The sequence below is a fragment of the Podarcis melisellensis genome, assembly GCF_964234715.1.
Source record: "Podarcis melisellensis genome assembly, chromosome: 3".
NCBI lineage: Eukaryota > Metazoa > Chordata > Lepidosauria > Squamata > Lacertidae > Podarcis > Podarcis melisellensis.
This window is the reverse complement of record NC_138530.1, coordinates 28,990,554-29,015,532: the sequence shown is the minus strand read 5'-3', so window position 1 is coordinate 29,015,532 and position 24,979 is coordinate 28,990,554. Positions and strand designations below refer to the sequence as shown.

General features: G+C 43.6%; 1 protein-coding gene and 1 long non-coding RNA gene across 2 annotated transcripts; both read right to left on the bottom strand.

Moving 5' to 3' along the window:
- Positions 1-2,009: 2,009 nt before the first annotated feature.
- LYPLAL1 (lysophospholipase like 1) lies at positions 2,010-23,088 on the bottom strand. Its single transcript, XM_081904462.1, has 5 exons — positions 22,940-23,088; positions 18,918-19,017; positions 10,661-10,830; positions 2,798-2,913; positions 2,010-2,389 (listed from the first exon to the last, which is right to left on the bottom strand). The coding sequence occupies exons 1-5, from the start codon at positions 23,022-23,024 to the stop codon at positions 2,171-2,173; spliced, it is 690 nt and encodes a 229-aa protein (XP_081760588.1). The 5' UTR covers positions 23,025-23,088; the 3' UTR covers positions 2,010-2,170.
- LOC309366089 lies at positions 5,941-10,648 on the bottom strand. Its single transcript, XR_014166491.1, has 2 exons — positions 9,673-10,648; positions 5,941-8,771 (listed from the first exon to the last, which is right to left on the bottom strand). It is a non-coding gene; the product is annotated as an uncharacterized lncRNA (long non-coding RNA).
- Positions 23,089-24,979: the final 1,891 nt, after the last annotated feature.

The following is a 24,979-nucleotide window of genomic DNA, read 5'->3' as shown; positions in this document are numbered from 1 at the left end:
CGCGCTGCCAGAACATGATTTCTGTTCTCATCCTGAAGCAAAGTTCTTACGCCAAGGTACTATTTCTGGGTTAGCGGAGTTTTTAACCTGAAGCGTCTGTAACCTGAAGCATATGTAACCCGAGGTACCACTGTAGTGTCTAAACACCTTTGCAGTTGTAATTTGCATCATAGCCTACCCTGTAATCTTAACCATAAAGGACAAGTTAGAAATATACTAAATAAATATTGACTTGATGTTTGTTTTAACTGCATTTCTTGCAGGGTGGTTCAAACTGATGGAAACCGCCCACCCCACCCCACTTTAATAAATTAATTAGCTCAACCACATCCAGTCTTTTTCATACATCTCTCGCTTCAATCCACAAATCCAGCTCTCCCCCCATCCTTTTCCTTCCCTGAATGAAGTTATTAAAGAATCCAAGGTCTATTTCCGTTCTTTCTTTTAAAACCACTTGACTGTCAGATGGTTTAATAGGGGAGACTAATTTAACTCCACAACCTCTTGGGCATTCCAGTTTTGTTACCAATAATTTTAGGCTTGATCAGCTGGTTTCAGTCTTGCCTATAATTGTTCTCTGGCTCCAGCTGTCTGCAGCCACAAGTCAATTAGTTAGGAAGCATTGCTGTTCAAAGCACTAATCTATTCATGAATTGCAGCCCTCTTTTAAAAACAATCTATAATGGTGGAAGATTTTTTTTTTAAAAAAAACAAAAAAACCCAACTACCACCAAACTTTGTTTCCAAGCAGAACAGAAAACCTTTACAGAACCCAGGAGAATTCAAGCCTAATTTGAAGCTGTTTTCATTTGCTTGCTGAATTATGTACCTTGCCAACGTAAGTGGCAGCTCCAGAAGGTATCATGAAATGGACGGCTTAAGCCCACTCATTTGTTTCATTTAGATTTGCCAAACGGCCTTCAACTCTTAAAGACCGAAATGAGAGGCTACATGATATATTGGTTTAAAAAAGGCCCCTAGAAAAAAAGAAGTTACTTTTAAACAGTAAAGGACATTGACTAATTATTTATTGTGCTTCTGAATGAACTTTTGCTGGGTTCTGAAGTGATCACTGAAAAGCTGTATGAAAGTGGCTCCCTCTCTTTCAGCTTCAGCACATGGAGAAAAAGCATACAACATATTTAGAAAACAATCTCAGTAAGCTTCAGGATCAATGGATTTCATAAGTCCATTTTGGCAGAATGCAAACCTCTGCAAAACTATGCACAGAACAAAGCCCAACTGCTTTGCATAGGGTTGCAACCTGGGAGATTTAGGTCAGGATCAAAACTATTTCAATACTCCAAAAAGCTTGTTCAGTACCTGCCCCATGCTCCATGGCAAACTGCTTTTAAAGTGAGCTTGAAGATCTGTTTGCACTGTGTTTGTGTGTTCAGTTAAATAATTATTTACCTGAGACATAATCGTCTAAACCAGCCTGCTACCATTAGTAATAAAATCAATTCATATATACAGTAAGATAAAGGTAAGGTAAAGGACCCCTGGACAGTTAAGTCCAGTCACAGGCGACTATAGGGTGCAGTGCTCATCTCGCTTTCAGGCCGAGGGAGCTGGCATTTGTCCACAGACGGTTTTCCGGGTCATGTGGTCAGCATGACTAATCCTCTTCTGGCACAACGGAACCACAATGTGCACAAGGAAATGCTGTTTACCTTCCTGCCGCAGTGGTACCTATTTATCTACTTCCACTAGTGTGCTTTCGAACTGCTAGGTTGGCAGGAGCTGGGACAGAGCAACGGGAGCTCACCCTATCACGGGGATTCGAACTGCCGACCTTCTGATTGGCAAGCCTAAGAGGCTCAGTGGTTTAGACCACAGAGCCACCAAGTCAAGTTTCTGGACTTTGCAGGCTACCCATCATATTGAGATGGGATCCTGCTAGTGCTTGATAATTCTATTTCATCCTGTTTAATAGATATACAAATTGTGATATGCACAACCAAGACCTGGGAAATTAAACAGATAAAACTCAAGAAATTTATGGCAACTTACTTTTCTGTGAGTTTTTAATATTTTCATTTGAATATCTGTGAAAAAATGAATTATGTCTATTAATAGGAAATAATCATATTACATGGTTGAAAGCCACAAAGCACAGAAAATTCCATGGCATTTCTTTTCTATATATACTTTCATTTATTGTTCATGGTTACTCTGGCAATTTCTTCAAAATCCAAGCTTGCAGTTTGTCCAGCTCACTTTTGTTTAGTTCATGATAAAGGTTTGGCAAGCTCAGAAACGTAGTCGCTACTCCCAGGGATTTCAACATCTTGTTGGTTTCTTCACCCCACGAATACAGAACCAATTCATCAGCAGTTCCATGGCACTGAAATAACTCTGGTGGTTCCCTTTCAATTTTCTTCAGCGCCTGTTAGTAAAGGAGACATCTGTGTTGTTACCACAATAGAGAAGTGAAGGGAGATATTTTACATTGGATACCCAGTGATCCACCTAGATTAGTGAGTGCATGGAATATCCAGCAAGTGTAAGGAACTGAAAAGATCAATAAGCAATTGTCCACTGCTTTCTACTTTCAGACCATCATTGGTCCATCTAAGCCCGTCATTGTTTACTGTGACTAGTAAAGTGTATCAGAGATCTTAGCTTTAAAACTGAGACCAGTGAGTAATCATTATCTTTGCTCAACTAAAAGATATTGAAAAGGGAGTGTACGGGGTTCCTGCCACTTACATGGGGGTTTACACTCTGGCACAACCTTCTGAGATTTTAAATGGCCACAATGGGACAAACAGTTAGCAAAGAGTTCGGTACCCACCTGGTAAACAGCAGAGGTCTTACTGAGGAAGCTCGAAAGACCAAACACTCCAGCTACATCTTGGTGGTACCTATAGGCTAAGTGCATTGCCATGCCTCCTCCCATTGAAAAACCACCTATCGATTTTTAAGGGGAAAAACAATGTTAAAGCAAACATTCAAAGCTCTGAGAAACTATCGGAAATGCTTTCAGTGATGACTTTCTGCTTTCTGTAGGAAACACGTCTGAATAAGCTAAAACTTAATCAAGTTGTACAGACTGTATCTTTGTTCACAAAGAAAAAAGGCCTGTCAAATGTCTGTGCAGCCCAGTCCATATTGACTGCGATCTTTTGATTTTTAATCAATCTCTGCCCCACAATATATTTTACTGTATATAAGGACTTTATAGTTTCAGTTGCACAGGGATTCCAAGGGACTATTCATACTTTTAGACAAATCAATTAGACTTCTGGTTTACTTGGTGCCCCCTCTTTTTGTGGCTTCTCAAAGCATGAGAATGGGAAAATGTCGCTAGACTCCAATTCCCATCAGCCCCAGCCAGCATGGTCAATGGTCAGGGATGATGGGAGCTTGAGTCAAACTCTGGATGGCCACAAATTCCCTTCCATGTCATGGTGAATTATGAAGACCAAACCGGAATCTAGCAGTTCAATTCTATGGAGGCTTATTGGGGGTTCATCCACACTTCTGTGTGGTCAGTGTTTTATACTGCTTGTCCCATGGGTTCTAGGCACAAGTCTGAGAGGTTCTTTGTTTGCCCCACTACTTTCCCTGGGAAAGCCGATGGTTTACTGCTGGATCAGCCCAAAGAAGTGGCACCCACTATGTTAAACAAGGCAAATATACAAAGGTCTGCAGTGTAAAAGTGCAATTTTGTGAACTTATATGTGGAAATAAATCCCACGAAGTTCAACAGGACTTAACTCTCAGGTAAACATACAGGGATTCCAAAAAACAAACAAACCCAAAACTGCTTCCCATTTGTCTCATGAGGGCTGTAGTACAAAATCTCCAGGTATCTTCCGAAAGAACAGGTCTGCTATGAAAATGTAGGTATGAACGACTATTACACACTTGGCTCTTTTTTCAAAAAGAAATAACTGCTCATGAGTCCTCTACCTATTTCCTTATGCCCTCCAGCGAATGATGCCATCACCGCAACACTTGTAAAAATACAGTGGACAAGTTTCGCTCTGTATTAATATGCATATTTATGGTCAGACGCTGGTGCATAGGGTGCATAAGGTAAAGGTAAAGGTACCCCTGCCCGTACGGGCCAGTCTTGACAGACTCTGGGGTTGTGTGCCCATCTCACTCAAGAGGCCAGGGGCCAGCGCTGTCCGGAGACACTTCCGGGTCACATGGCCAGTGTGACATCGCTGCTCTGGCGAGCCAGAGCTGCACACGGAAACGCCGTTTACCTTCCCGCTGGTAAGCGGTCCCTATTTATCTACTTGCACCCGGAGGTGCTTTCGAACTGCTAGGTTGGCAGGCGCTGGGACCGAGCAGCGGGAGCGCACCCCGCCGCAGGGATTCGAACTGCCGACCTTTCGATCAGCAAGTCCTAGGCGCTGAGGCTTTAACCCACAGCGCCACCTTGGATGTTTCAGAATACAGAGGCAACATGGAGCACACTGAAAGCTCGCTCTGAATTTGGAAATGATTTGCAGCAGAATCCTTTGCATGTGTATTCAGAATTACCGTATTTTTCGCTCTATAAGACGCACCAGACCACAAGACGCACCTAGTTTTTGGAGGAGGAAAACAAGAAAAAAAATATTCTGAATCTCAGAAGCCAGAACAGCAAGAGGGATTGCTACGCAGTGAAAGCAGCAATCCCTCTTGCTGTTCTGGCTTCTGGGATAGCTGTGCAGCCTGCATTCGCTCCATAAGACGCACACACATTTGCTCTATAAGTGAGTCTTATAGAGCAAAAAATACGGTAAGTCCCCCCTGATATCAACTGGCCTGGCTCTAAGCTAAGTGTATACAGGATTGCAACTTCTCTCTCTCCATGTCTTTTCTTTTCTTTTTTCTTTTTAAAATTCACTTACACTGGAGCTCACAAAGCAACCTGGAATTACTCACTGGCAGCGCCTGATAATGCAGTCACCTTCTGTGAGGACAGAAAAGCTTACGGCTTTCATGTGGTTCCTGCTATTCAGGAAAAAACCTGAATGCCAGAAGTTGGTTTGTTGAAATTTGGTTTTGTAGGGGGAAGCCTGCAGCTTATTAATCAGAAAAACATGGTCTCCGGGAGAATTATGGAGAGGGAAAGCTTTGCAGGCCCCTGGTCTGGAAACAGTGGGTATCATTGAAGGTAAAATCCTGTGATTTCAAAGCACCATTCTTACCATGAAAACCTGCACTAGTCCTGCATAAGCTTGTGTTGAGCATAATATGGATGGCACAGTCATAACAAGAGAGTTTTGGAGCCAATTTTCAATGTCTAAAGTGAAATCTAAAAATAAAATGTATATTGTAATAACTAGGGAAGTATGAAATGGACTTGTCAGTGTCAATTTTGTATGTTTCATTTTTAAGTCCATTTCATACTGTTTCTGCAGAAATCTATAGCGTTTTTAAAAGTAATTCTTAAAGTTGCTTTTAAATACACATATTATCACAGGTTATCTCAATGCACTCATTACTAAATGTCTTCCCAATAAACTCACATTTGTTATTTATTTTGCTAAGTTTGTTTGTTTGTTTTGAGCCGTGAGCTCTATTGCAAAATTTGGAGATGTATGTATTTGCTACTTAATGCCCAAGTGGCTTCTGGTCATTACGTGGTATATTAAGGATAATTACATTCTGATCAGTGTATATATTAGTCCACGAACTGCATATTAGATCAGTTTGCTTCTTATTATTAAACAAATTTACAGCCCACTTTACAGCATAAAGTCATCAATGAAGTACAATAAAAAAACATAATAAAACAGAAAAGCACAAACTCTGAAAACAATAAAAACAATTCAACACACCCTGAAACACAAGAAAACCATCCCTACAAGTTCCAAAACCAGCAAAACAATTTCATCATAAATAAAATTGATATTCCTTATATGATTGCATTACATGTCAGGAGAAGCCTTCTTTTTAAAAAAATGCCTTGTGGACCAAACAAAATTCTGTTCCCTCTCTAACAATAACACTTCACTGGATGGGCAAAATATGTCTGTCCAATGACGTCACTGTAATACCATACAGACTGAGACATACAAGGTTTGTTTAATCATCTCAGTTATATGTGGTAGGTTGCTTGTGGCAAAAAACAACAGAACATGGTTCCTTGAAACTTGGCTGTGACTACAATCCTGGCACAGTGATGCTGCTTAAATCTTACTGAAGTGAGCAAGTTTACTGTGCATACACTTGCAGCAGAAATACAGTGGTTGCCATTTAAGTCTGAAATTGACCACACATAACATAATGGGGGCATTTGGTACAGAACAGCTAAGCAGAGCAGTTGCCCCAGTCAAGTTATTTCAATGAGTTCAGTGCAGGGTGTTATTCAGTAACTGACAGTACCCTTTCTCATTCTTCTTCGTCATCCTGTCCAGACCCAGAAGCCAATGAATATGCCAATATTTATAGGAAACACGGCAACTTTCATATTCCTTCTCCCATGGCTCAGTAGCTACGGAAGAAGCCTAGCAATCAACAAGAAAGTAGTTGTGTGTCCTGTGTTATTGTAATGTAACAAGGGGTCAAAAACCATGCATGTATTCCTTGGCATTCTGTCGAGTCTACGGCTCTGTCACAGAAGGTTTATTTTCATTGGCTGCTTATGAAAGTGACTACAGGTGGCAGGAACCCATTGGCTTGGATCAGCATTTCTGTGGCGTACCAAAGAAAGGAAGAAATAAGGGAGAGAGAAAAAATGGTCCTGAGAAAACTACAAGAGAGGAAGCAAAGACTTCGAGAGAGAAAGCTAAAAATCATATATGGTTTTACTCCACTGCCAGTACAGCAGAGGTAAAAATTGCAGCTTGCACCCGATCCTGCAATATATGTGACACAAATAGAGATAGGGAATTTGTGGCCTTTCAAATGTTGTTGGACTCCAACTCCCATCAGCCCCATCTAGCATGGCCAATGGTCAGGGACGATGGGCGTTCAGTAACATCTGGTGAGCCACAACGGAATATTTTCCCAGAATGGGGAACAAAGTAATAAAGATGAACTGAGAGAATGCAATATACAAAAATAACAAAATCATAGCAACAGATCCAAGAAACAATTCTTACATGATTGAAACAAGCAAAACTACAGTGAGGCCAAACTTAAAATCTCTAAATACCTAGGTAAACAAAAAGAAAACAAACCAAAAAACACTAGGGAACATTCTAACCGATTAACCAACCAATAGTCATAGCCAGGGCAATCAGTTATTAAAAGTGACTAGTTGCCCATAACGTGACTTGGTATGCACAAAGATGAGACTATCTGCTCATCTATTGTCCAGTGTATTCTTATATTCTTCTCTGACTAGGAGCAGATCTCTGGGGTCTCAGAGGTCTTTCGTGACAAATGCTTTGTGATCCTTTGAAAATGCAAACAAACCTTGGATGTCAGGGGTTGAACCTGAGGCCTTCTGCACTCAAAGCATGCGCTCTGCATTGAGCTATGGTCTGTTCACCGTATGCACAGAGAATGAACTTAATGTGCATTAGCGTAACGTATTTAAATAGACAAAAAAGAAATGATGCTTAAAAACTGGCAGGTTGTTGAAAATGGAAAAAGTGACAATTATTAAACCAAGAGAAAGCTTGGCTCTAGTCGAGTTATTGAAATGATGCTTACCAGTTGAATTACAGTTATTATTTTGTCACTTATGTAAAAAAAAGAGAGAGAGAGAGATCTTAAGATACAAGATGTACTCACTGCATTACTTTATTCTTATTTTTAAAAATGGTGTGGTAATTCACCTGCTCTTTTTAAATAGCTCCAAAGGAAGTTTTCCTTGGGCAGCCACCAGTCAGCTCAGCCATCTCTGTGAAGCAGAGCGGTTCCACGCAAAAACATATTCTCCCTAAAGTGAATTCCCAGACAGAAAATGTCTCTCCAGAAAAGCCCCCTCCAAGACCTTGTTTTTCTGGGCCTCGGTGCAATGTGCTATGTGTAGCTGCCCTCCCAGCCAGCCCTATGGAAGACACCTGCTCCTCTTCATATGCTTCAGTGTCAGCAGGTAAAATGGCGAAACCAGATCAAACAGACTCTGTGGACCATTTTCCACAGGGCAAGGAGCCACCAAGGCAAGGCAAACAGGGCCCTTCAAAGAGCAGGGAGTGGCCAGATCCAGAAAGAAAACAGGCAAGGAGTATTTTGGCTCCATCGTTCAGGATCTTGGTGGCATCTGGATGGGATTTTAGACATTCCCACATTAAAAGCAAATTTTCTCAATATTGGATTATTCATTGGTGTGCTCTCAACACCAATTTCACTCAAATGTGAAGAGAACTTTTTCCTCATGTGAGCAATCACACACGAAGAGAGGGCATAGTATGTTGTCAAGCTATGGGCTGTATTCTATCCATAGGTCCCATCAGTGCCCAGATTTACTTTCCCCATCTTTCTTCTGTGTGCCCCACACCCTCCCCAAATCTGCTCCCCTAAAGTGTTAGGGGTCTCCCTTCAAACCAATTTAGGGGGCATGGATGGGGAGAACGTTCTTTGGCTCAAGCAGAAATCCTTGCACTGGTGGAACATTCACTTTGCTTCATCATCCCTTCCCCAAAGGACTGGGATAGCCCTGGTAAAGTCCTGGATAGCCCCTTAATAGTATTATGATGTACTGATTGTATTGGGTTGTAACCATTTTACTGGAAACTGCTATGCAATGGAGGGCAGTTCATAAATGAAATAGGGTAGAATGCCGTGTAATGTTAAAGAATGACTTGTCTGTCCTTTGCTAGGTCTGCTAGTGGCGTTTGCTTGGAAAAAGCTGGACATTAACTTCCTTCTGCCTCTATACCACATACCCTCACATTTATAACATTGTTGATGTTAATTTTGTACATCTTTATTTTGGATCTTATGATTTATGTGGAAATTTTCCAGTTTATATTTTTTGACGTTTTGTTTACTGTTTATGACTAGTTTTGTTATGTTGGCGGTTATGTAATTTTTTATATGTTGTAAGCTGCCTTGCACATGGTTTGAACTTTGGAAAAATTAAATGATTGATTTACTCCTGTCAAATCAGCTTTGCACTTAGTTTTTGTGACCCCCCCCCAGTCACTAGCGTACAGGATTCAAAATAGTTTTTATATTTGCATTTTTGTTATTGTATTGTGACATTGCTTCAAGATGCTTCATAAGGAGCGATTCATAAATGAAGGGGGGAAATTATCATCTCTTTTTAAAAAAATCCCTACAATAGTGAATTGAAGCCTGGTTTAGGATGCAGGGTCAAAATCAGAGTTTCCCTAGCTAGCAAGACCAGTGGTCAGGGATGATGGGAACTGTAGTCCAAAAACAGCTGGAGACCCAAGTTTGGGAAGCCCTGGTCTAAATGAATACTTCACAAGCAGCTTCCTCTCAAAGCGTAACCCCTAGGATTGAGCCCCCTGTTCTCAGTTCATGGGGGAAGAAGACACAGTCTTTAATTAAAACCTAGCTAAACATTAGTCCTGCCCACCCCCCTCCCCAAATTGCTTTGGGGCTGGATCCAGTTCGGGGGGGGTGGGTGGGATCCTGGATAATTTAATAATAATTAAAGAGCAACAATAATTTCCAAGTAAAACATATTTCCACAAAAACAGGTTCTTGTGCAAATTTCTCACGTGTTTTCTGAGCCTCGTCTAGAGGGCATTTGAGCAGCCATAGAGTTTGTGTAAGAGATAGACAACATTGGTCTCAATCCACAAGGATGTTTCCCTGCTCAAGTCTCGTCAAAACTGACTGGGAGCTGTGGAAGGGGATGACCATGATGCAGGAATGGGAGAAGGCAGCTAGCACTGCCTTCTCCACCTGCTGTGTGGGGAAAAACGGCCATTTAGCTCCTCTTTTCCCAGAAGTAATTTGCTCAGTAATTCCATCACACAATTAAACTTTGGTAGCCACAAAAAGTCAGTGTGTTTACTTAGGCCTTTTCACCTATTTCTGGCTTGCATTGCCACAATTCCTCTGAAACAGAAGCAGTGCTTCTACTGCCTCCCAGGCACAGCATCTCATTCCTCCCACAAGTGTGGTGTTGCATGCAGCAAAGAAAACCCAACACATGGGTACCAGCTTGCTCCTTGCAATTGGGCCATCCAGCTGAATCTCATCCCTCCCTATCCCCTTTTTTTATTATGTCTATTAGGAGGTTAAGCCTGCAGTCAGAGACAGCATTGTTTTCTTAATCTTAACTTATGTACTGTGCCTGGAAAACCTGGAGTGCTTTCCAAATAAATTAGCATTATTCTTGTGCAGTTGCTAGCTCTTTCAACAGAGTTCTGCACAGCAGAACTTCCCATTTTCAGATAATAAGATGGAATCTGTTCCAACTACTGCTCTGCTTCTTATCCCAACTGGGATGCAAAGAAAACCTATGTCAGGTGGTGTCAAGAGAGAGAGAGCATATGCCTGCCCCGTTTTCTTCAAAAGACCCATCTCAAATGAAGCAGATGATGGGTCTCCTCTTTGCAACAGAACCTCCGTGTTACGAACTCTGGTGAAACAGAACTTGCTTCCAACTATAATGGCTGAAGATAGCACCGAAAAGACATTAGCACAACCCCTACCTAAGCATTCAGGGATTCCTTGGCTGCTCAAAGCCTCTATAACCACTCACCACATTCCCCGGTTTGGCTCCACTCACAGGATGAGCTCTCTTACAAATGTCAAATATTTTCTTCTTTCTAAATCTTACCCAAGAGTATCCTGTTCTTTCCAATGCCGCTTTTAACTTCATCATCAATCAAACTCGTAAGTGCTTGACACATTGAGTCAATGGTTTCAATATGTTCCGGGCAATCATTAGAGATCTTATATCTGTCATGCCACACGTTGGACAAGGACCCTCTCATCGGTGTATATGGTCTGGAAGAAAAGTCGATGAAAAAGGTGTAAGAAGAAAACTGTAATATATAGCCATGGAAATCAGGAAGCCATGCTACGCCCTAGGGCCTCTCCATGTGTGCCAGGGTGGGGGTGGTGATGGATGGCTGTCACTCAGCCACCCAGGTAAGGCTCAAATTACGGGTGGCTGTCTTAGTAATTTGGAGGGAATGTATGTCAAGAAGGGATGCCTGCGTAAGAGAAAAAGTCCATTGCCCCTAGATTGGTTCGTTGTTACAACTCATCAGATCTTACAGAGTGAAAAAGGCAGTCAAGGGGAAAGCCTGAGATTTAGGGTAGAATAGTAAGCTTTACTTAACACCAAGAACTTGGACCAATGGATTTGGCTTCAGGTTCTCTTTACAGCTATGAATACAGCAGGTGGATTTAGTTTGCTGTTTGTATCACGTTCCTAATGGAGATTTCCACAAGGTGAACAAGACCATATTTACTTTGAATGTAAAACATACGACAGAAATTCTTTATTTGGCTTTTTAAACCCTTCCAGTAATCTGGACCACAGACAGCCCTGGTATTAAGATATACGGTAAGTGGAGCTGCGTATGTCTGTGTGTGATACCATTAAGACCAGTGTATAAAATCAACCAACCAACAGCACCACCATATTGAATTCTTGGGTGGCTTTGGAGACTAGGTATCTGAGATTCTCTCAGTTTAGAACTAGGAGATTAAAAAGAGGAGCCCCAAGTGTACCACGTCTTTCTGCTTATAGCAAAACTTCAATGTGTTTTCATAGATTATATCAAATTGCCATGTTGTATCCTTGGGGGTCCAAGGATTATACCAGCACATGAAGGTGGTGAATGGATGGAAGGATCCTGAGTGAGAGACAGGGAAGGGAATACCTCCCAGGTTGGGAGAAGAAAAGAAAGCTCCCAGGTGAGAGCTGGGAGGGTCTACCACTTTCTGTGTGAGACAGGAGTCAAGAGATCCCTTTGAGAGAGGACTCTGTGTTTTCTTTTCTCTTTCTCTGTTTTTATTTAGATAAGTTTATTTTATCTTATTATATCATGAAAAAGCCTCCAAGAAAATCTTATGGAAAAAGAAAAAAAAACCCTCAAATTGCTCTGTTGTATGCTCCCTTGGCAACATCTGCTTTAAAGGTGGCATATAAAAGATTCTAATGAATAATAAATACAACTTTTCAGTGCATGTTCATTATTTCCTTGGTTGCTCCCTACATGGTGCATATTGGCCCATTCCTATATGGGATTGCATCCCTTTGGATTAACATTTTCAATAGATGACTTGAACGGCATCTGTAAATGTGGTTCCTCCTTAATGACAACTGGTGGCCTGATTTAGGAACTGCAGATGTACCAGAATTTATACTTGTTGACTATGGGGTTTGTAACAGCTTGCAGGTACGGCTTTGGTTTTAAATTGCAGTGCAACTTCCCACTAAAGGAGACAGTTTACAAACTTTCCATCCCCATATTTCTATGCGACTGAAACTATTCCATGTTAGATGTATGGAACCTGTGTTCAAGGTGGCTTATAAATACTTTACCCAAGAGCTGTCACCACTGTGTGTGATTTGATCTTCATTAACCCAACGCAACTGGCTCATAGTTACCACAATGCACATATGGAACTCCCCTTTTCATATAGAGCTCCCCTGTTCTTTTCAACATGTGCAGCCATTCCTCCAAAAGTCTGTATCCTTTGCCTCCATTAACGCTAACCGTACCCTGCCTGACCCTTTTGCATATGATCTGCTCTTCTAAATCAGAATGCAAGAGAAGGTTTAGTTCAAAATGCATGTGCTTAAACAGGGGGTGCTGTCCCCTTCTCATCTTTTTTTTTTAAGTGTAACAGAAAGAAGAATGTGTAGCTCACTTCTTCCAAGAAGCTCTGGAACTCAGCCTAGTTCCAGGACCATCAATCCAGTTTAGCAGCAAAATAAAACATTTGTCAGGTAAGGGACGATACAGTGTGGATCTGAAGCCTAATTTTAATGGGCAATTAGGCTGTCAGATGGTACAGAGAAGCAAACACTGCACCTTTTTATTATTTTTTTTAAATGAAGCAGCCAGCAGAGCCTTTTCTTGCAAACTGTGTGTGCTAAATCTGGGTAGACGTGGCTATAGTAAAGATGCCATTCCTTCAACAACAGAACAAAGAGGTTTCTTTTCTTTTCTTGACGTTCCTCTTTGTGTGGATTAATCCGCTGGTACTAGCTCCTGACGTCTCTTGGCTCTCATCCCATTGGCAAAAGAAGCGTTCACCATCAGCACCGATGCCAACGTTTTCAACTACCACTCTGAAGAGCAGATTAATGTATGTGCACATGCAAAAATAACAATCTAAAAATGTCAGCTCTGCTTCTTCATTGTAATAAATGCCGTCTGCTGAAATTTCTTCTGCTTCCATCAGCCCTGGGCAGAACCCAACCAAAGTTACACAATGTTTAAAGTGTCCCCGATTTCAACGCGAGTTGATTTAACCACTTGGCCCAAGATCTCATCCATTTTAGTTCTTCACCCATCAAAGATGGATGCATATGCTTAATTACTTTCCTGAATCTGCGCCTAAGGCTTTGCAGTAAGGTTTTCCAGTTTCCATGTCCATTTGCTATAAAGCCAAGCCGACTTCAAAACCTCAAAACATCATTAAAAAGGATTAAAATAATTTCTAACACAAAAAAGAAGTCTTCCTCTACTAGAAACAGACATATACTTTAAACCTGCCCCTGTATCACTTCATTGGCTCCAAACTTTCAGAAAATTTAGGATGCAAGACTTAATGGATTGGTTTTAAAGTATAAGCTAGAATGCATTTCAGGTTTATATTTATGCAAGGATAAAGCTGGCAATCTAAAATTCCTCATGGACTATCTAGGCATCCAAACTTTTCAATAAACATATATATAATATTAAAAGCTAGCAACCCACCGAATATTACACTGTGAATGCCTGAACCAAGAGCAACTAAAAGACTCCAGCAGAGGAGGGAGGACTCAGTACTTGCACTTGGGGAATCCTGGGGCGACTATGATCATTTTAATCTCTTTACTGCATATCCTCCAGAAGCAAAAACTACAATGTCTAAGACAAAAAGAAAGAATTCAGGTACACCTGGCGCTAGTTTTACTAGCTTCCTCCTGGAAGAACTGATTTACACATTGGTGTAAACACGGCTCTTTTGTCGCTCTACTTGATTTCCGTATACTTGGATGATCGGCTGTTGGGTTTTCCTCTCTGTATGGTCCATTCGCACATGTAAGTCATCACTTGATCTTGCAGTTATAAAAGTACTGAATAAAACCATAAATAAATGGAGCCTCCGAAAGAGACACCAAGAAAAATAGTTCTTGCCTCTTGGGGTTACCTGGATGTTGTGACGAGAAATAACACATTTCTGGATAAGGAGACAAATTGTAAGGTGCCCGTAATATAGAGTTCTAAAATCTCTAGTGAAATCTTGCACAACTGGGCCCAACAAGGCTTGGGTTTTGCCTAAACTGGCTGAGAACCCATAGCCCTCCAAGTGTTTGACTACAACTCCTATATGTGAGCTCTCTAACACTGCCCGCCTAAAAACCATCCATTTGCCAAAAGCAAAGAGATCCAGTAGAAAAGAAATGCAAAGAGACTTGAACTTCTCCTGAGATTCATTGATGGCACCACAAAACAGAACCGAAGTACAGGAACCCCTGACTCCCTTGTAGACATCTATAAAGATCTCAATCTAGAAAAGTCTGTGTTGGTTGAGGTTGGTGAACAGAGATGGGAATTAATGAAATATTTGCTTGAGAATATGGGTGGGTACTATGCACTGGAATCTTGCCGACACAATTTTACTGATTCAGCCCAGTTATGATTTTTAAAAAGCTACTGTGGATCAAGTAGCTGCCAATATACTTGAAACAGGGCCAAACTGACTAGTGTTGGTGCCGACCTTTAAAGCCCTAAACGGCCTCGGCCCTGTCTACCTGAAGGAGCGTCTCAACCCCCCATCGTTCACCCTGGACACTGAGGTCCAGCGCTGAGGGCCTTCTGGTGGTTCCCTCACTGTGAGAAGTGAGGTTACAGAGAACCAGGCAGAAGGCCTTTTTGGTGGTGGCACCTGCCCTGTGGAACGCCCTCCCATCAGATGTCAAGGAAATAAACAACTATCTGACTTTTGGAAGACATCTGAAGGCAGCCCTGTTTAGGGAAGTTTTTAATGTTTGAAGTTTTATTCTGTTTTTAGTCTTCTGTTGGGAGCTCCCCAGAGTGGCTGGGGAAACCCAGCCAGATGGGTGGGGCATAAATAATAAAATTATTATTATTAATTAGTGATTCTGTACCGTGGCCAGAGAAGGAGCGAGGGACCTCCTATGAGAAGCTCGAGGTGGGGTGGGTGGGGGTCTGCATTGCTTTGTAAGCCATTTTCCACAAATATTTACTCAAATGAAAAGAGATCAAAATTCTTTGCAAAATGTATCCTGAAAAGCACGTAAGTTATCTGTTGTCTATTGAAAAGAACACATGTAGGGTATCTCTGTTTACTGATAGGTTAACTCTGGATTTGCAGCAGGAAGAATTTCAAGAAGGAAATGCTACATAACGCAAAGATTCTTTGACCTAGATTTGCCGAAGGGAAACATAAAAAGGTATGGCATAGTTATTTCAAAAAAGTGGAGACGACATAATTTTAACTTGACCACGTTAGCTGCTACAATGCCAATTTAAACTATCACTTTCTATTGAACAGAAAGGCTACAACAAAAAAGGAGCAGTATTCTGTTCAAATTTAGACATTCAAAAGAAAACAAAAGGCTTAAGTCACACTTCCAGCAGCTGAAACATAAATTTGCAGCTATGTCTGCCCTGTTTGCTTTTAAAAACCACTTGGACAGACGTGGCAGCGCATGGTATTTTTTAAAGCCCTGACTTCAGTTACAGCACATTTACTCACAATGATTGAAAAGACAAAAAAGATTAAGATTGCAATCTTATGCAGTTTTACCTGCAAAAAAAGCCTCACTAAACATAGTGGGGCTTGCTTCTGAGTAAGCATGTCTTTGATTACGCTAGAAGTTATATTTAACCACTGAAAGTTGATGCAGTTGTTATTTCTACATCTCCCTTAATTCAATGACTCATGCAAATGCAAACCGTAATTCCCAGCCGGTACGTTTGCCAGCGTTTGCAAAAGTATCGTTTGGCCACAACTATGAACCTTCTAGAACTCTGCTTTCGAAAAACACATCCCTTAAATTTACCTCCTGCATGCGAACCAGAGGGTGGGAGGCTCCCCTTTAAGTTGTTATTGACTATAAATTCCCATCAGCCGCAGCCAGCAATCCCAGGGGTGGGTCAGGGATAATTGGGGGGGGCACAGTTCCTCATGTCAGATGTAAACACTGGCTAACACACTATGTCCTTGGAGGCTTTTGGACCCAGCGACAGGAGAACCCTGAGAACAGTACATGGGCAGGGGAAAGTTGTTGCGGCTGGATTGCTTGCATGGAAGGAAGGAATGGAAAAGTGTGATTCTCCACCCCATGAGTCTTGCGGCTCCTTCAATGCTATCACTTGTGGCCTGAATCAGCGCAATGGACACAATACGTGTGTTAATTGGCTTACCCATGCTAGAATCCCTGTGTTACCAAGCGCCGGCTTTCTGTGAATGAGACCATATAACACCAGTCTTGAAAGACCTACACTGGCTCCCAGTAAGTTTCCGAGCACAATTCAGTGTGTTGGTCCTGACCTTTAAAGCCCTAAATGGCCTCGGTCCAGTATACCTGAAGGAGCGTCTCCACCTCCATCGTTCTGCCCGGACACTGAGGTCCAGCGCCGAGGGCCTTCTGGCAGTTCCCTCGCTGTGAGAAGCCAAGTTACAGGGAACCAGGCAGAGGGCCTTCTCGGTAGTGGCACCCACCCTGTGGAACGCCCTCCCACCAGATGTCAAAGAGAAAAACAACTACCAAACTTTTAGAAGACATCTGAAGGCAGCCCTGTTTAAGGAAGCCTTTAATGTTTAATAGGTTATTGTATTTTAGTGTTTTGTTGGAAGCCGTCCAGAGTGGCTGGGGAGGCCCAGACAGATGGGCGGGGTATAAATAATATATTATTATTATTATTATTATTATTATTATTATTATTATTATTATCAGCTGGACTTCTCTTCCTTTCCTTCTGATGCTACTATTTACACTCCCATTTACACTATGGTTTGTGTGTGTGTGTGGCTGGCCTCTTGGTGGTCTCTGTGGGATCTGATTGGCCATTGTGAGAACTAGACGGGCTGCTGGCCTGGTTCAGCAGTCTCTTATGTGTGTATAACATCACACACACACACACACACACACACACACACACACGAGGGTAACATGTCATGCATCTGATGAAGCAGACTGTAGTCCGTAAAAGCGTATGCCATTTTCAATCTTTTAGTCCTTAAGTTATAGTTAGTCCTTATAGTTCCTGTTGCAGCACAAAAGTATGCCTGTCATAGCACAGTTTGGGAATCACAGATTTACACCAAATTCTGACTGTGGGAAGACAGTCTATACTTAAAGTATTCCCCACAGATGTTTATCACATTGGTTGATGAGTTTTCCAGGCAAACTCTGCCATGCTGGCCTTGTCGCTGAAAGTGAGCTGTGGTTGCATTGCTTAAAAAAAGAAGAAAAAAGAAGGCTCTGCCTACTTTTCACACAGACCTGGCAAAACCTAAAATATTCCCACCCACAAATTGATGCCTGTGCTGCAATTGGCATGCTCTATATGCTAATCATTGACTTAGTGGCACAACAAATCTTAGGGTTGCACAGCTGGCCTGCTGGCACCAGGGAGACGGAATCTGGTTAATTCCAGTAATTCAGATTAATTAATTAGTGGATCAAAGAAACAGCTTTCGAGAGCCAACTAAACACCGCACAGAGTGTTATGCTGCATTAGCTATTTCTGCCATTCACCCTGATTGGACCTGCCTTCCTCAGCATCATTAATAAAGGTCTCAACAGCGGCAGTACATTAGAGCCCAAAAATAAAGAGAGAGAGAGAGAGAGAGAGAGAGAGAGAGAGAGGAAGGAAGGAAGGAAGGAAGGAAGGAAGGAAGGAAGGAAGGAAGGAAGGACAGACAATGGCTTTAGAAAGGCTTCCTCTGATCTCTGGGAAACAGTGACATCAGAATCACTGCAGGTAACTCAGGAAATGTAAATGGGGTTGACAATTTGCGAGAGCGCTGAAGCCAAAGATCCTAACGAGAGCCAGTTATTTAAAAACAAATATAGAAACTGAGCATTAATTTTTATTCTTCTCTAGGGGGTAGTACAGTGGTACCTCGAGTTACATACGCTTCAGGTTACATACGCTTCAGGTTATAGACTCCGCTAACCCAGAAATAGTACCTCGGGTTAAGAACTTTGCTTCAGGATGAGAACAGAAATCGCATGGCGGCAGCAGGAGGCCCCATTAGCTAAAGTGGTGCTTCAGGTTAAGAACAGTTTCAGGTTAAGAACGGACCTCCGGAATGAATTAAGTACTTAACCTGAGGTACCACTGTATACACATGTGCACATGTGGGGGCGGGGAGGCACAATTACATGTACTGCAAAATCCTGAAATAATTGTTCTATTTATTTATTTTTAAAGAATAAAAAGCTTTATTGTTCAACGTCAAAAAGCACTTGCATATATGCTCGCTGGAGGCTTTGACACTAAGATTTTTTTTCAGATGGAGGATGCTGGATTTATCAATGGACTAGGGAACCTGTATTGCTATTCATACTGAGGGATAATTCATTGAGAACCCCAGTACATATTGAAGAGCAGAGGTGGAGTGTTCTGCCCTCCTCCTATAAGTGGTTAAATATCAGAAGTCAAAGCCTACCTCTGTCATCAAATAAACACAGTATACAGCTTACTTACAACTTGCCCTCACACTGGGGGTAAATGCGAATGTCACAACATAACTGGAGAAAAGTAGTTTTGCAAATTCAACTTAGGACATATCTGCAAACCTTTATGTCAATTAGTTACAACCTTAATAACAAACAGTTTTTAAAGAAGGGAATAAAGGAAGGCTAGTATAAAAATGCATTAAAGAAATACCTGGCAGGAGCTGTTGGATAAATGACTTTTATATGCTGGAAAGACAAATCGTGACTCAAAACCCCTTTGATCCAGTCTCTTATTCCTTGGCCGGTATCACCTAAGTAATACAGAAAGATAAGGGCTACTTTAGATATCTACACAATGCCAAAGGTCAGGCCTTGTTCTTCATAATACACAAATATAGAATTGCATTATCCAAGAGAAAAACAGAACGTCATCTGGACAAAGGTGCTCAGCCTTATTGGATTTCAGGATAACTAACCACTCAGTGACCAAGTTCAGGTGATTATTCCAGGCTCCATACGCTATGGAGCTGGGACTCCACCCCCAGTGCCCTGCCTATTCTCCTGTTATAGATTAGTTTTGTGCAAAGATCCTGGCTTGTATTAAGCCAGATAACTGAAGCAGGGCGCCACTACTGAGAAGGCCCTCTGCCTGGTTCCCTGTAACTTGGCCTCTCGCAGTGAGGGAACCACCAGAAGGCCCTCGGTGCTGGACCTCAGTGTCCGGGTAGAATGATGGGGGTGGAGACGCTCCTTCAGATATACTGGACTGAGGCCGTTTAGGGCTTTACAGTCAGCACCAACACACTGAATTGTTCTCAGAAACATTGTTGTTGTTGTTGTATAGTCGTGTCCGACTCTTCGTGACCCCCATGGACCAGAGCATACCAGGCACTCCTCTCTTCCACTGCCTCCCACAGTTTGGTCAAACTCATGCTGGTAGCTTCGAGAACACTGGCCAACCATATCGCCCTCTGTCGTCCCCTTCTCCTTGTGCCCCCCATCTTCCCCAACATCAGGGTCTTTTCCAGGAAGTCTTCTCTTCTCATGAGGTGGCCAAAGTTTTGGAGCCTCAGGTTCATGATCTGTCCTTCCAGTGAGCACTCAGGGCTGATGTCCTTAAGAATGGATAGGTTTGATCTTCTTGCAGTCCATGGGACTCTCAAGAGTCTCCTCCAGCACCATAATTCAAAAGCATCAATTCTTCGGCAATCAGCCTTCTTTATGGTCCAGCTCCCACTTCCATACATCACCACTGGGAAAACCATAGCTTTAAGTATACGGACCTTGGTCGGCAAGGTGATGTCTCTGCTGCTCAGAAACGCACTGGGAGCCAATGTAGGTGTTTCAGGTCCGGTGTTATATGGTATTGGCATCCACTCCCAGTCACCAGTCTAGCTGCCACATTCTGGATTAATTGCAGTTTCCGAGTCACCTTCAAAGGTAGCCCCACGCAAAGCACGTTGCAGTAGTCCAAGTGGAGCATACACCACTCTGGCAAGACAGTCCACAGGCAGGTAGGGTCTCAGCCTGCATACCAGATGGAGCTGGTAGATAGCTGCCCTGGACACAGAACTGACCTGTGCCTCTGTGGACAGCTGTGAGTCCAAAATGACACGCAGGCTGCGCACCCGGTCCTTCAAGGGCAGTTACTCCATTCAGGATCAGGGAGTCCTCCACACCAACCTGCCCCCTGTCCCCCAAGAACAGTACTTCTGTCTTGTCAGGATTCAACCTCAATCTGTTAGATGCCATCCATCCTCCAACTGCCTCCAGACACTCATACAAGACCTTCACTGTCCTCAGTGGTTCTGATTTGAAAGAGAGGTAGAGCTGGGTATCATCCACATATTGCTGAACACTCAGCCCAAACCCCCTGATGATCTCTCCCAGCGGATGCATGCAGATGTTGAAAAGCATGGGGGAGAGGACAGAACCCTGAGGTACCCCACAAGTGAGATCCCAGGGGTCTGAACACTCATCTTCCAACACCACTTTCTGGACACGGACCATGAGAAAGGAGCGGAACAACTGTATAACAGTGCCCCCAGCTCCCAACCCCTGTAGACAGTCCAGAAGGATGTTATGGTTGATGGTATCAAAGGCCACCGAGAGATCCAGCAGAACTATGAAACAGCTTTCACCTTTGTCCCTAGCCTGCCGGAGACCACCGACCATCCAAGTGGTTGGCCATCATTGCTTCCTGTGGCATTGAGTCCCATAGTTTCTGAGTCATCCAGCATGCAGCTTCATTTCCCAACCTATCATTTAACAATAGATTATGAAATTTCCCCAGGAGAGTCTTTAATGTATATTAATGGGAGTGTCCAAGGTGCACACCAAATCTTTATGGTTGATGCACGTTCAGGCAAAGAGCCTTGCCTACCCTTCATGGCCCTCCAAATATTGTTGGTCTTCTGCTTCCAAAACGGCCAACCTGATACCAGTGTGAAGCGGACAGGCAGGACCTGAGCACAACACTGTCTTCCTAACTTGGGATTTCCAGAAATTGGCATTCAGAGGTATAATGCTTCTGGCAGTGACTCATGGCCTGATACTGTGCCGTCCCATCCTTTGGTCCTCTTTCCCCCTCAGCTGCAACATCCTGAAATCTACACAGCAAGGGGGTATGAGAAAAGGGACTCAAGAGTTCATACTCTGGATAAATTTTCACTTGAGGAACAGATGTTGTCTCTGGGCCTTGTACTTGCAACTACAACCTCCCCCCCCTCCCCGATTTCCATGAAAAACGATCCCTTATAAACACAAGTTTACACTCAGGTAGTAAAAACATTTTAAACAACTTTAGAGTGCTATAACCCCTTTCACACTTTTTTTGTGTAAAAAAAAAAGTTTATTTAAAACCACATCTAAAAGCCTTTGATCTAGTCCACCTACGCAAACACTACAAATGAAAGGGCTGGAAGAGGATAGCACCTGCCGAGGAATAACAATCTCAGCATGCCTGTGGTCAGGTAAACAAGGTAGCCCTAAGGTGATGAAAGTTTCACAGGCGCTAAAGTACTCTGAGGCAGAGCACGTGCTGTCCACACATACATCCGTCCCCCAAATCAACTTAAAAATCAGTGCAAACTGAAAGGCAATGGAAACGCGGAAGGCACGCACTTCTAAGGTGAAACTGCTTTTGGTACTGTTGTAGCTAGGAAGTGGATATCAACGTGGAACGAGATGCAAGTCCACAGGAAGAATGTCAATCGGACCTGTCCCCCTAAATGCACTTCCAGACTAATTTCGGGTGGGATTCAATTATATACTGTCAAATTCCGGTTGTGCAATTAAAGGCGTTTTGTATCTTTTGCGCAACAAACCTGCTTCCCCAATGGAACTATTGTTTTTTAGCTTTAGTTTTGCAATAAGGAAGTCACAGGAAAATATTGTCCAATCTCTCTGTAAACAAACAAGCCAATACACAAAGAATGGGGAACCTGGTTCCCCGCAGCTCCTGCTGGGATTACAGCTCCTGTCATTCCTGGCTATTGGCTATGCTGGCTGGGACTGATGAGTGACTGATTCCAGTAACACCAGAATGGCCAATTTCCCAAGCCCACTTAAAAGATCACCACCCAGATGTAAAACGACAGCACATCCAATACTCATTTAAAGCATGCAATTTCCTCCAAAGAACCCTGGGAAGCATAGCCTGCTTAGGGTGCTGGGAATTTTAGCTGTGAGGGGGAAACGGCCGTCTCCAGGATCCCCGGGGGGGGGGAAGTCACGTGCTTTAAATGTACACCGGATGTGCTTTGAATTCATAGGCACAACTTTCATCCAGCAATGTGCCACCCGAGGGCACCCGCATCTCTGCCAATTCATCCAGGATTGAGACCACCTTTCCGGCTGGCTTGAACTTCTGAAACCTTTCTTTTCAAGGAAGAGCTGTGGACACTCCCTTGGGAGCTGGCGGGAGGTTTTTAAGCAAAGGTTGGACGGCCATCTGTCATGGATGCTTTTTGATATTCCTGCATTGCAGAGGGTTAGACTAGATGACTCTCGGGGGAGGGGGGCTTCCAACTCTACAACTCCATGATTCCTTGCACAAAGAAGGAACAAAAGCCAGTATATATAAAACACCCAACTCTCTTCTCCCTACGCCCCTTTCTGTGCGCCTTTGCTGTGAAATGGCACCGCAACCAGCCCACTCCCTTATTGGCGAAGCTTGGGGAGGCTTCCGCGGTGGCGCCCCCTGCAGACCGCTCTGCGGTCGGACTCATCCACCTGAGCCGTGGAGGAAGATGACGGAAGCCGTGTGTCTCCCCGCGGGGGCCACCACGCTCCTCTGCAGCGCCGCTGGAGCCGCCATGGCTGTCCCAACCCTCCGGAGAAAAGGGGCGGCCAAGGCGCACAGCGCCGGCGCGTCGCAGGGAAAGTCCGCGCGCTTCCATTGGAGGAGGAAGCCCTTTGCGTAAAAGCGCAGGCGCGGCTGCCGCTCTGGGTGAGGAGGCTGGGAAGAAAAGCGAAGGCGCGTAGGCTGCGCAGCTCCGTCCAGCGCTGGGTTAGCGGTCCTCAACCTGTGGGTCCCTAGATGTTGTTGGGACTACAACTCCCATCATCCCTGAGCCCTGGCCTTGCTAGCTAGGGGTGATGGGAGTTGTAGTTCATCTGGGGACCCACTGCAAGCCGTGGATTGAAATGCGCCTAACTCCGCGTGGTTTTTCAACGTTAGGAGGAGACATGGGGAACTGCAGGGGAGAGTTGCTTTTTCCTTTTTTTAAACAGTGCAGTCTTAACATCAATAATTCCCATTGACATCAACGGGGCGTATCCCAAGGGAGTCGTTATAGGATTGCAACCTGATTGCTAAGCAATACCTGGAAACGCTTCTCTGATCTGTAAGCTGTTTCTGCTAGTCAGCGATGCGATTCTCTGTAGGTAGCAATGGGAGGAGGGGGGATGCGCTCTCCCCAGGGCCTTGTTTTGTTTCGTTTCGTTTTCTTATCAACATACAATTCAGGGTTGAGCCCTCATACTTAAAGCAATTGCCAGGGTTGAGCACAGCGTGCGCATTAACGGTAACACAAATAAAGATGGCGATCGTGTGCACACTTTCTTGGGCATAACCCCCACTGGATTCAGTGGAACTTCTTTCTGAACAGAGAAGCAGAGAATAGGGCTGTAAAGGCCTTGCAAAGGAAGAAAAGGGGTGGGTTTTTTTGGGGGGGGGGGGGAGGCGGTCTGAAAAGGTGGCAGAGGGGAGGTGTGTGTTGGAAAGGGTGGGAATGCCAGCAGTAGACCAGCCCCTATTTGCTTAATTTAGTCCTACCATCCTTTCTGTCTCCAGAACTCTCTTAATTCCTCCTTTGTGTGGGTCATGCTCCTTTCAAGTCCCAGTGCTTTAACTTGAGGGTGTTTTTTTTTGGGGGGGGGGGGGGAGGCTTGTATTTTTCTGTGAAAGTCTTCCCAGTAAGCAGCATGCCACCTTCAGCTTTTCTGTGGGAAAAAGTAGAAGGAACTTCTGGAGATGTTTGCTTTCATTAGCAAAAAGGCAGTTGCAATGTGGATTGATAATATGCAGTAAGATAATAGGCAGGGATGTGGGTGGCGCTGTGGGTTAAACCACAGAGCCTAGGACTTGCCGATCAGAAGGTCGGCGGTTCAAATCCCCGCAACGGGGTGAGCTCCCATTGCTCGGTTCCTTCTCCTGCCAACCTAGCAGTTTGAAAGATGTCAAAGTGCAAGTAGATGAATAGGTACCGCTCTGGCAGGAAGGTAAATGGTGCTTCCGTGCGCTGCTCTGGTTCATCAGAAGCGGCTTAGTCATGCTGGCCACATGCCCCGGAAGCTGTACGCCAGCTCCCTCGGCCAATAAAGTGAGATGAGTGACGCAACCCCAGAGTTGGTCACCACTGGACCTAATGGTCAGGGGTCCCTTTACCTTTACCTTAATAGGCAGTAAGAAAGTATTTGGTTGAATTTCACTTAATCATAAGGGGCACAGCACTGGAAGGTACCTTGTAGGACCAGTCCAGTAGTCTTCAACCTTTTCCAACCTGGAACCTGCCTGGCATTTGGAAATTCATTAATTCCTTACCATCTATTTCTGTTGCTGCTGCTGCAACCCATCTTAGATCAGGCCATGACCCAGTAGCTGAATACCAATGAACTAGTAGTCTAACCCTCTAGAAGGGAAGGGTCATAGCTCAGTGACAGGGCAACCGCTTTGTGTGCAGAAGATCCCAGATCCAATCCTTGATGTCTGCAGGTAGGCCTGCAAGAGACCCTGTTGCTGCCTGTCTGTGTAGACAGTACTGAGCTAGA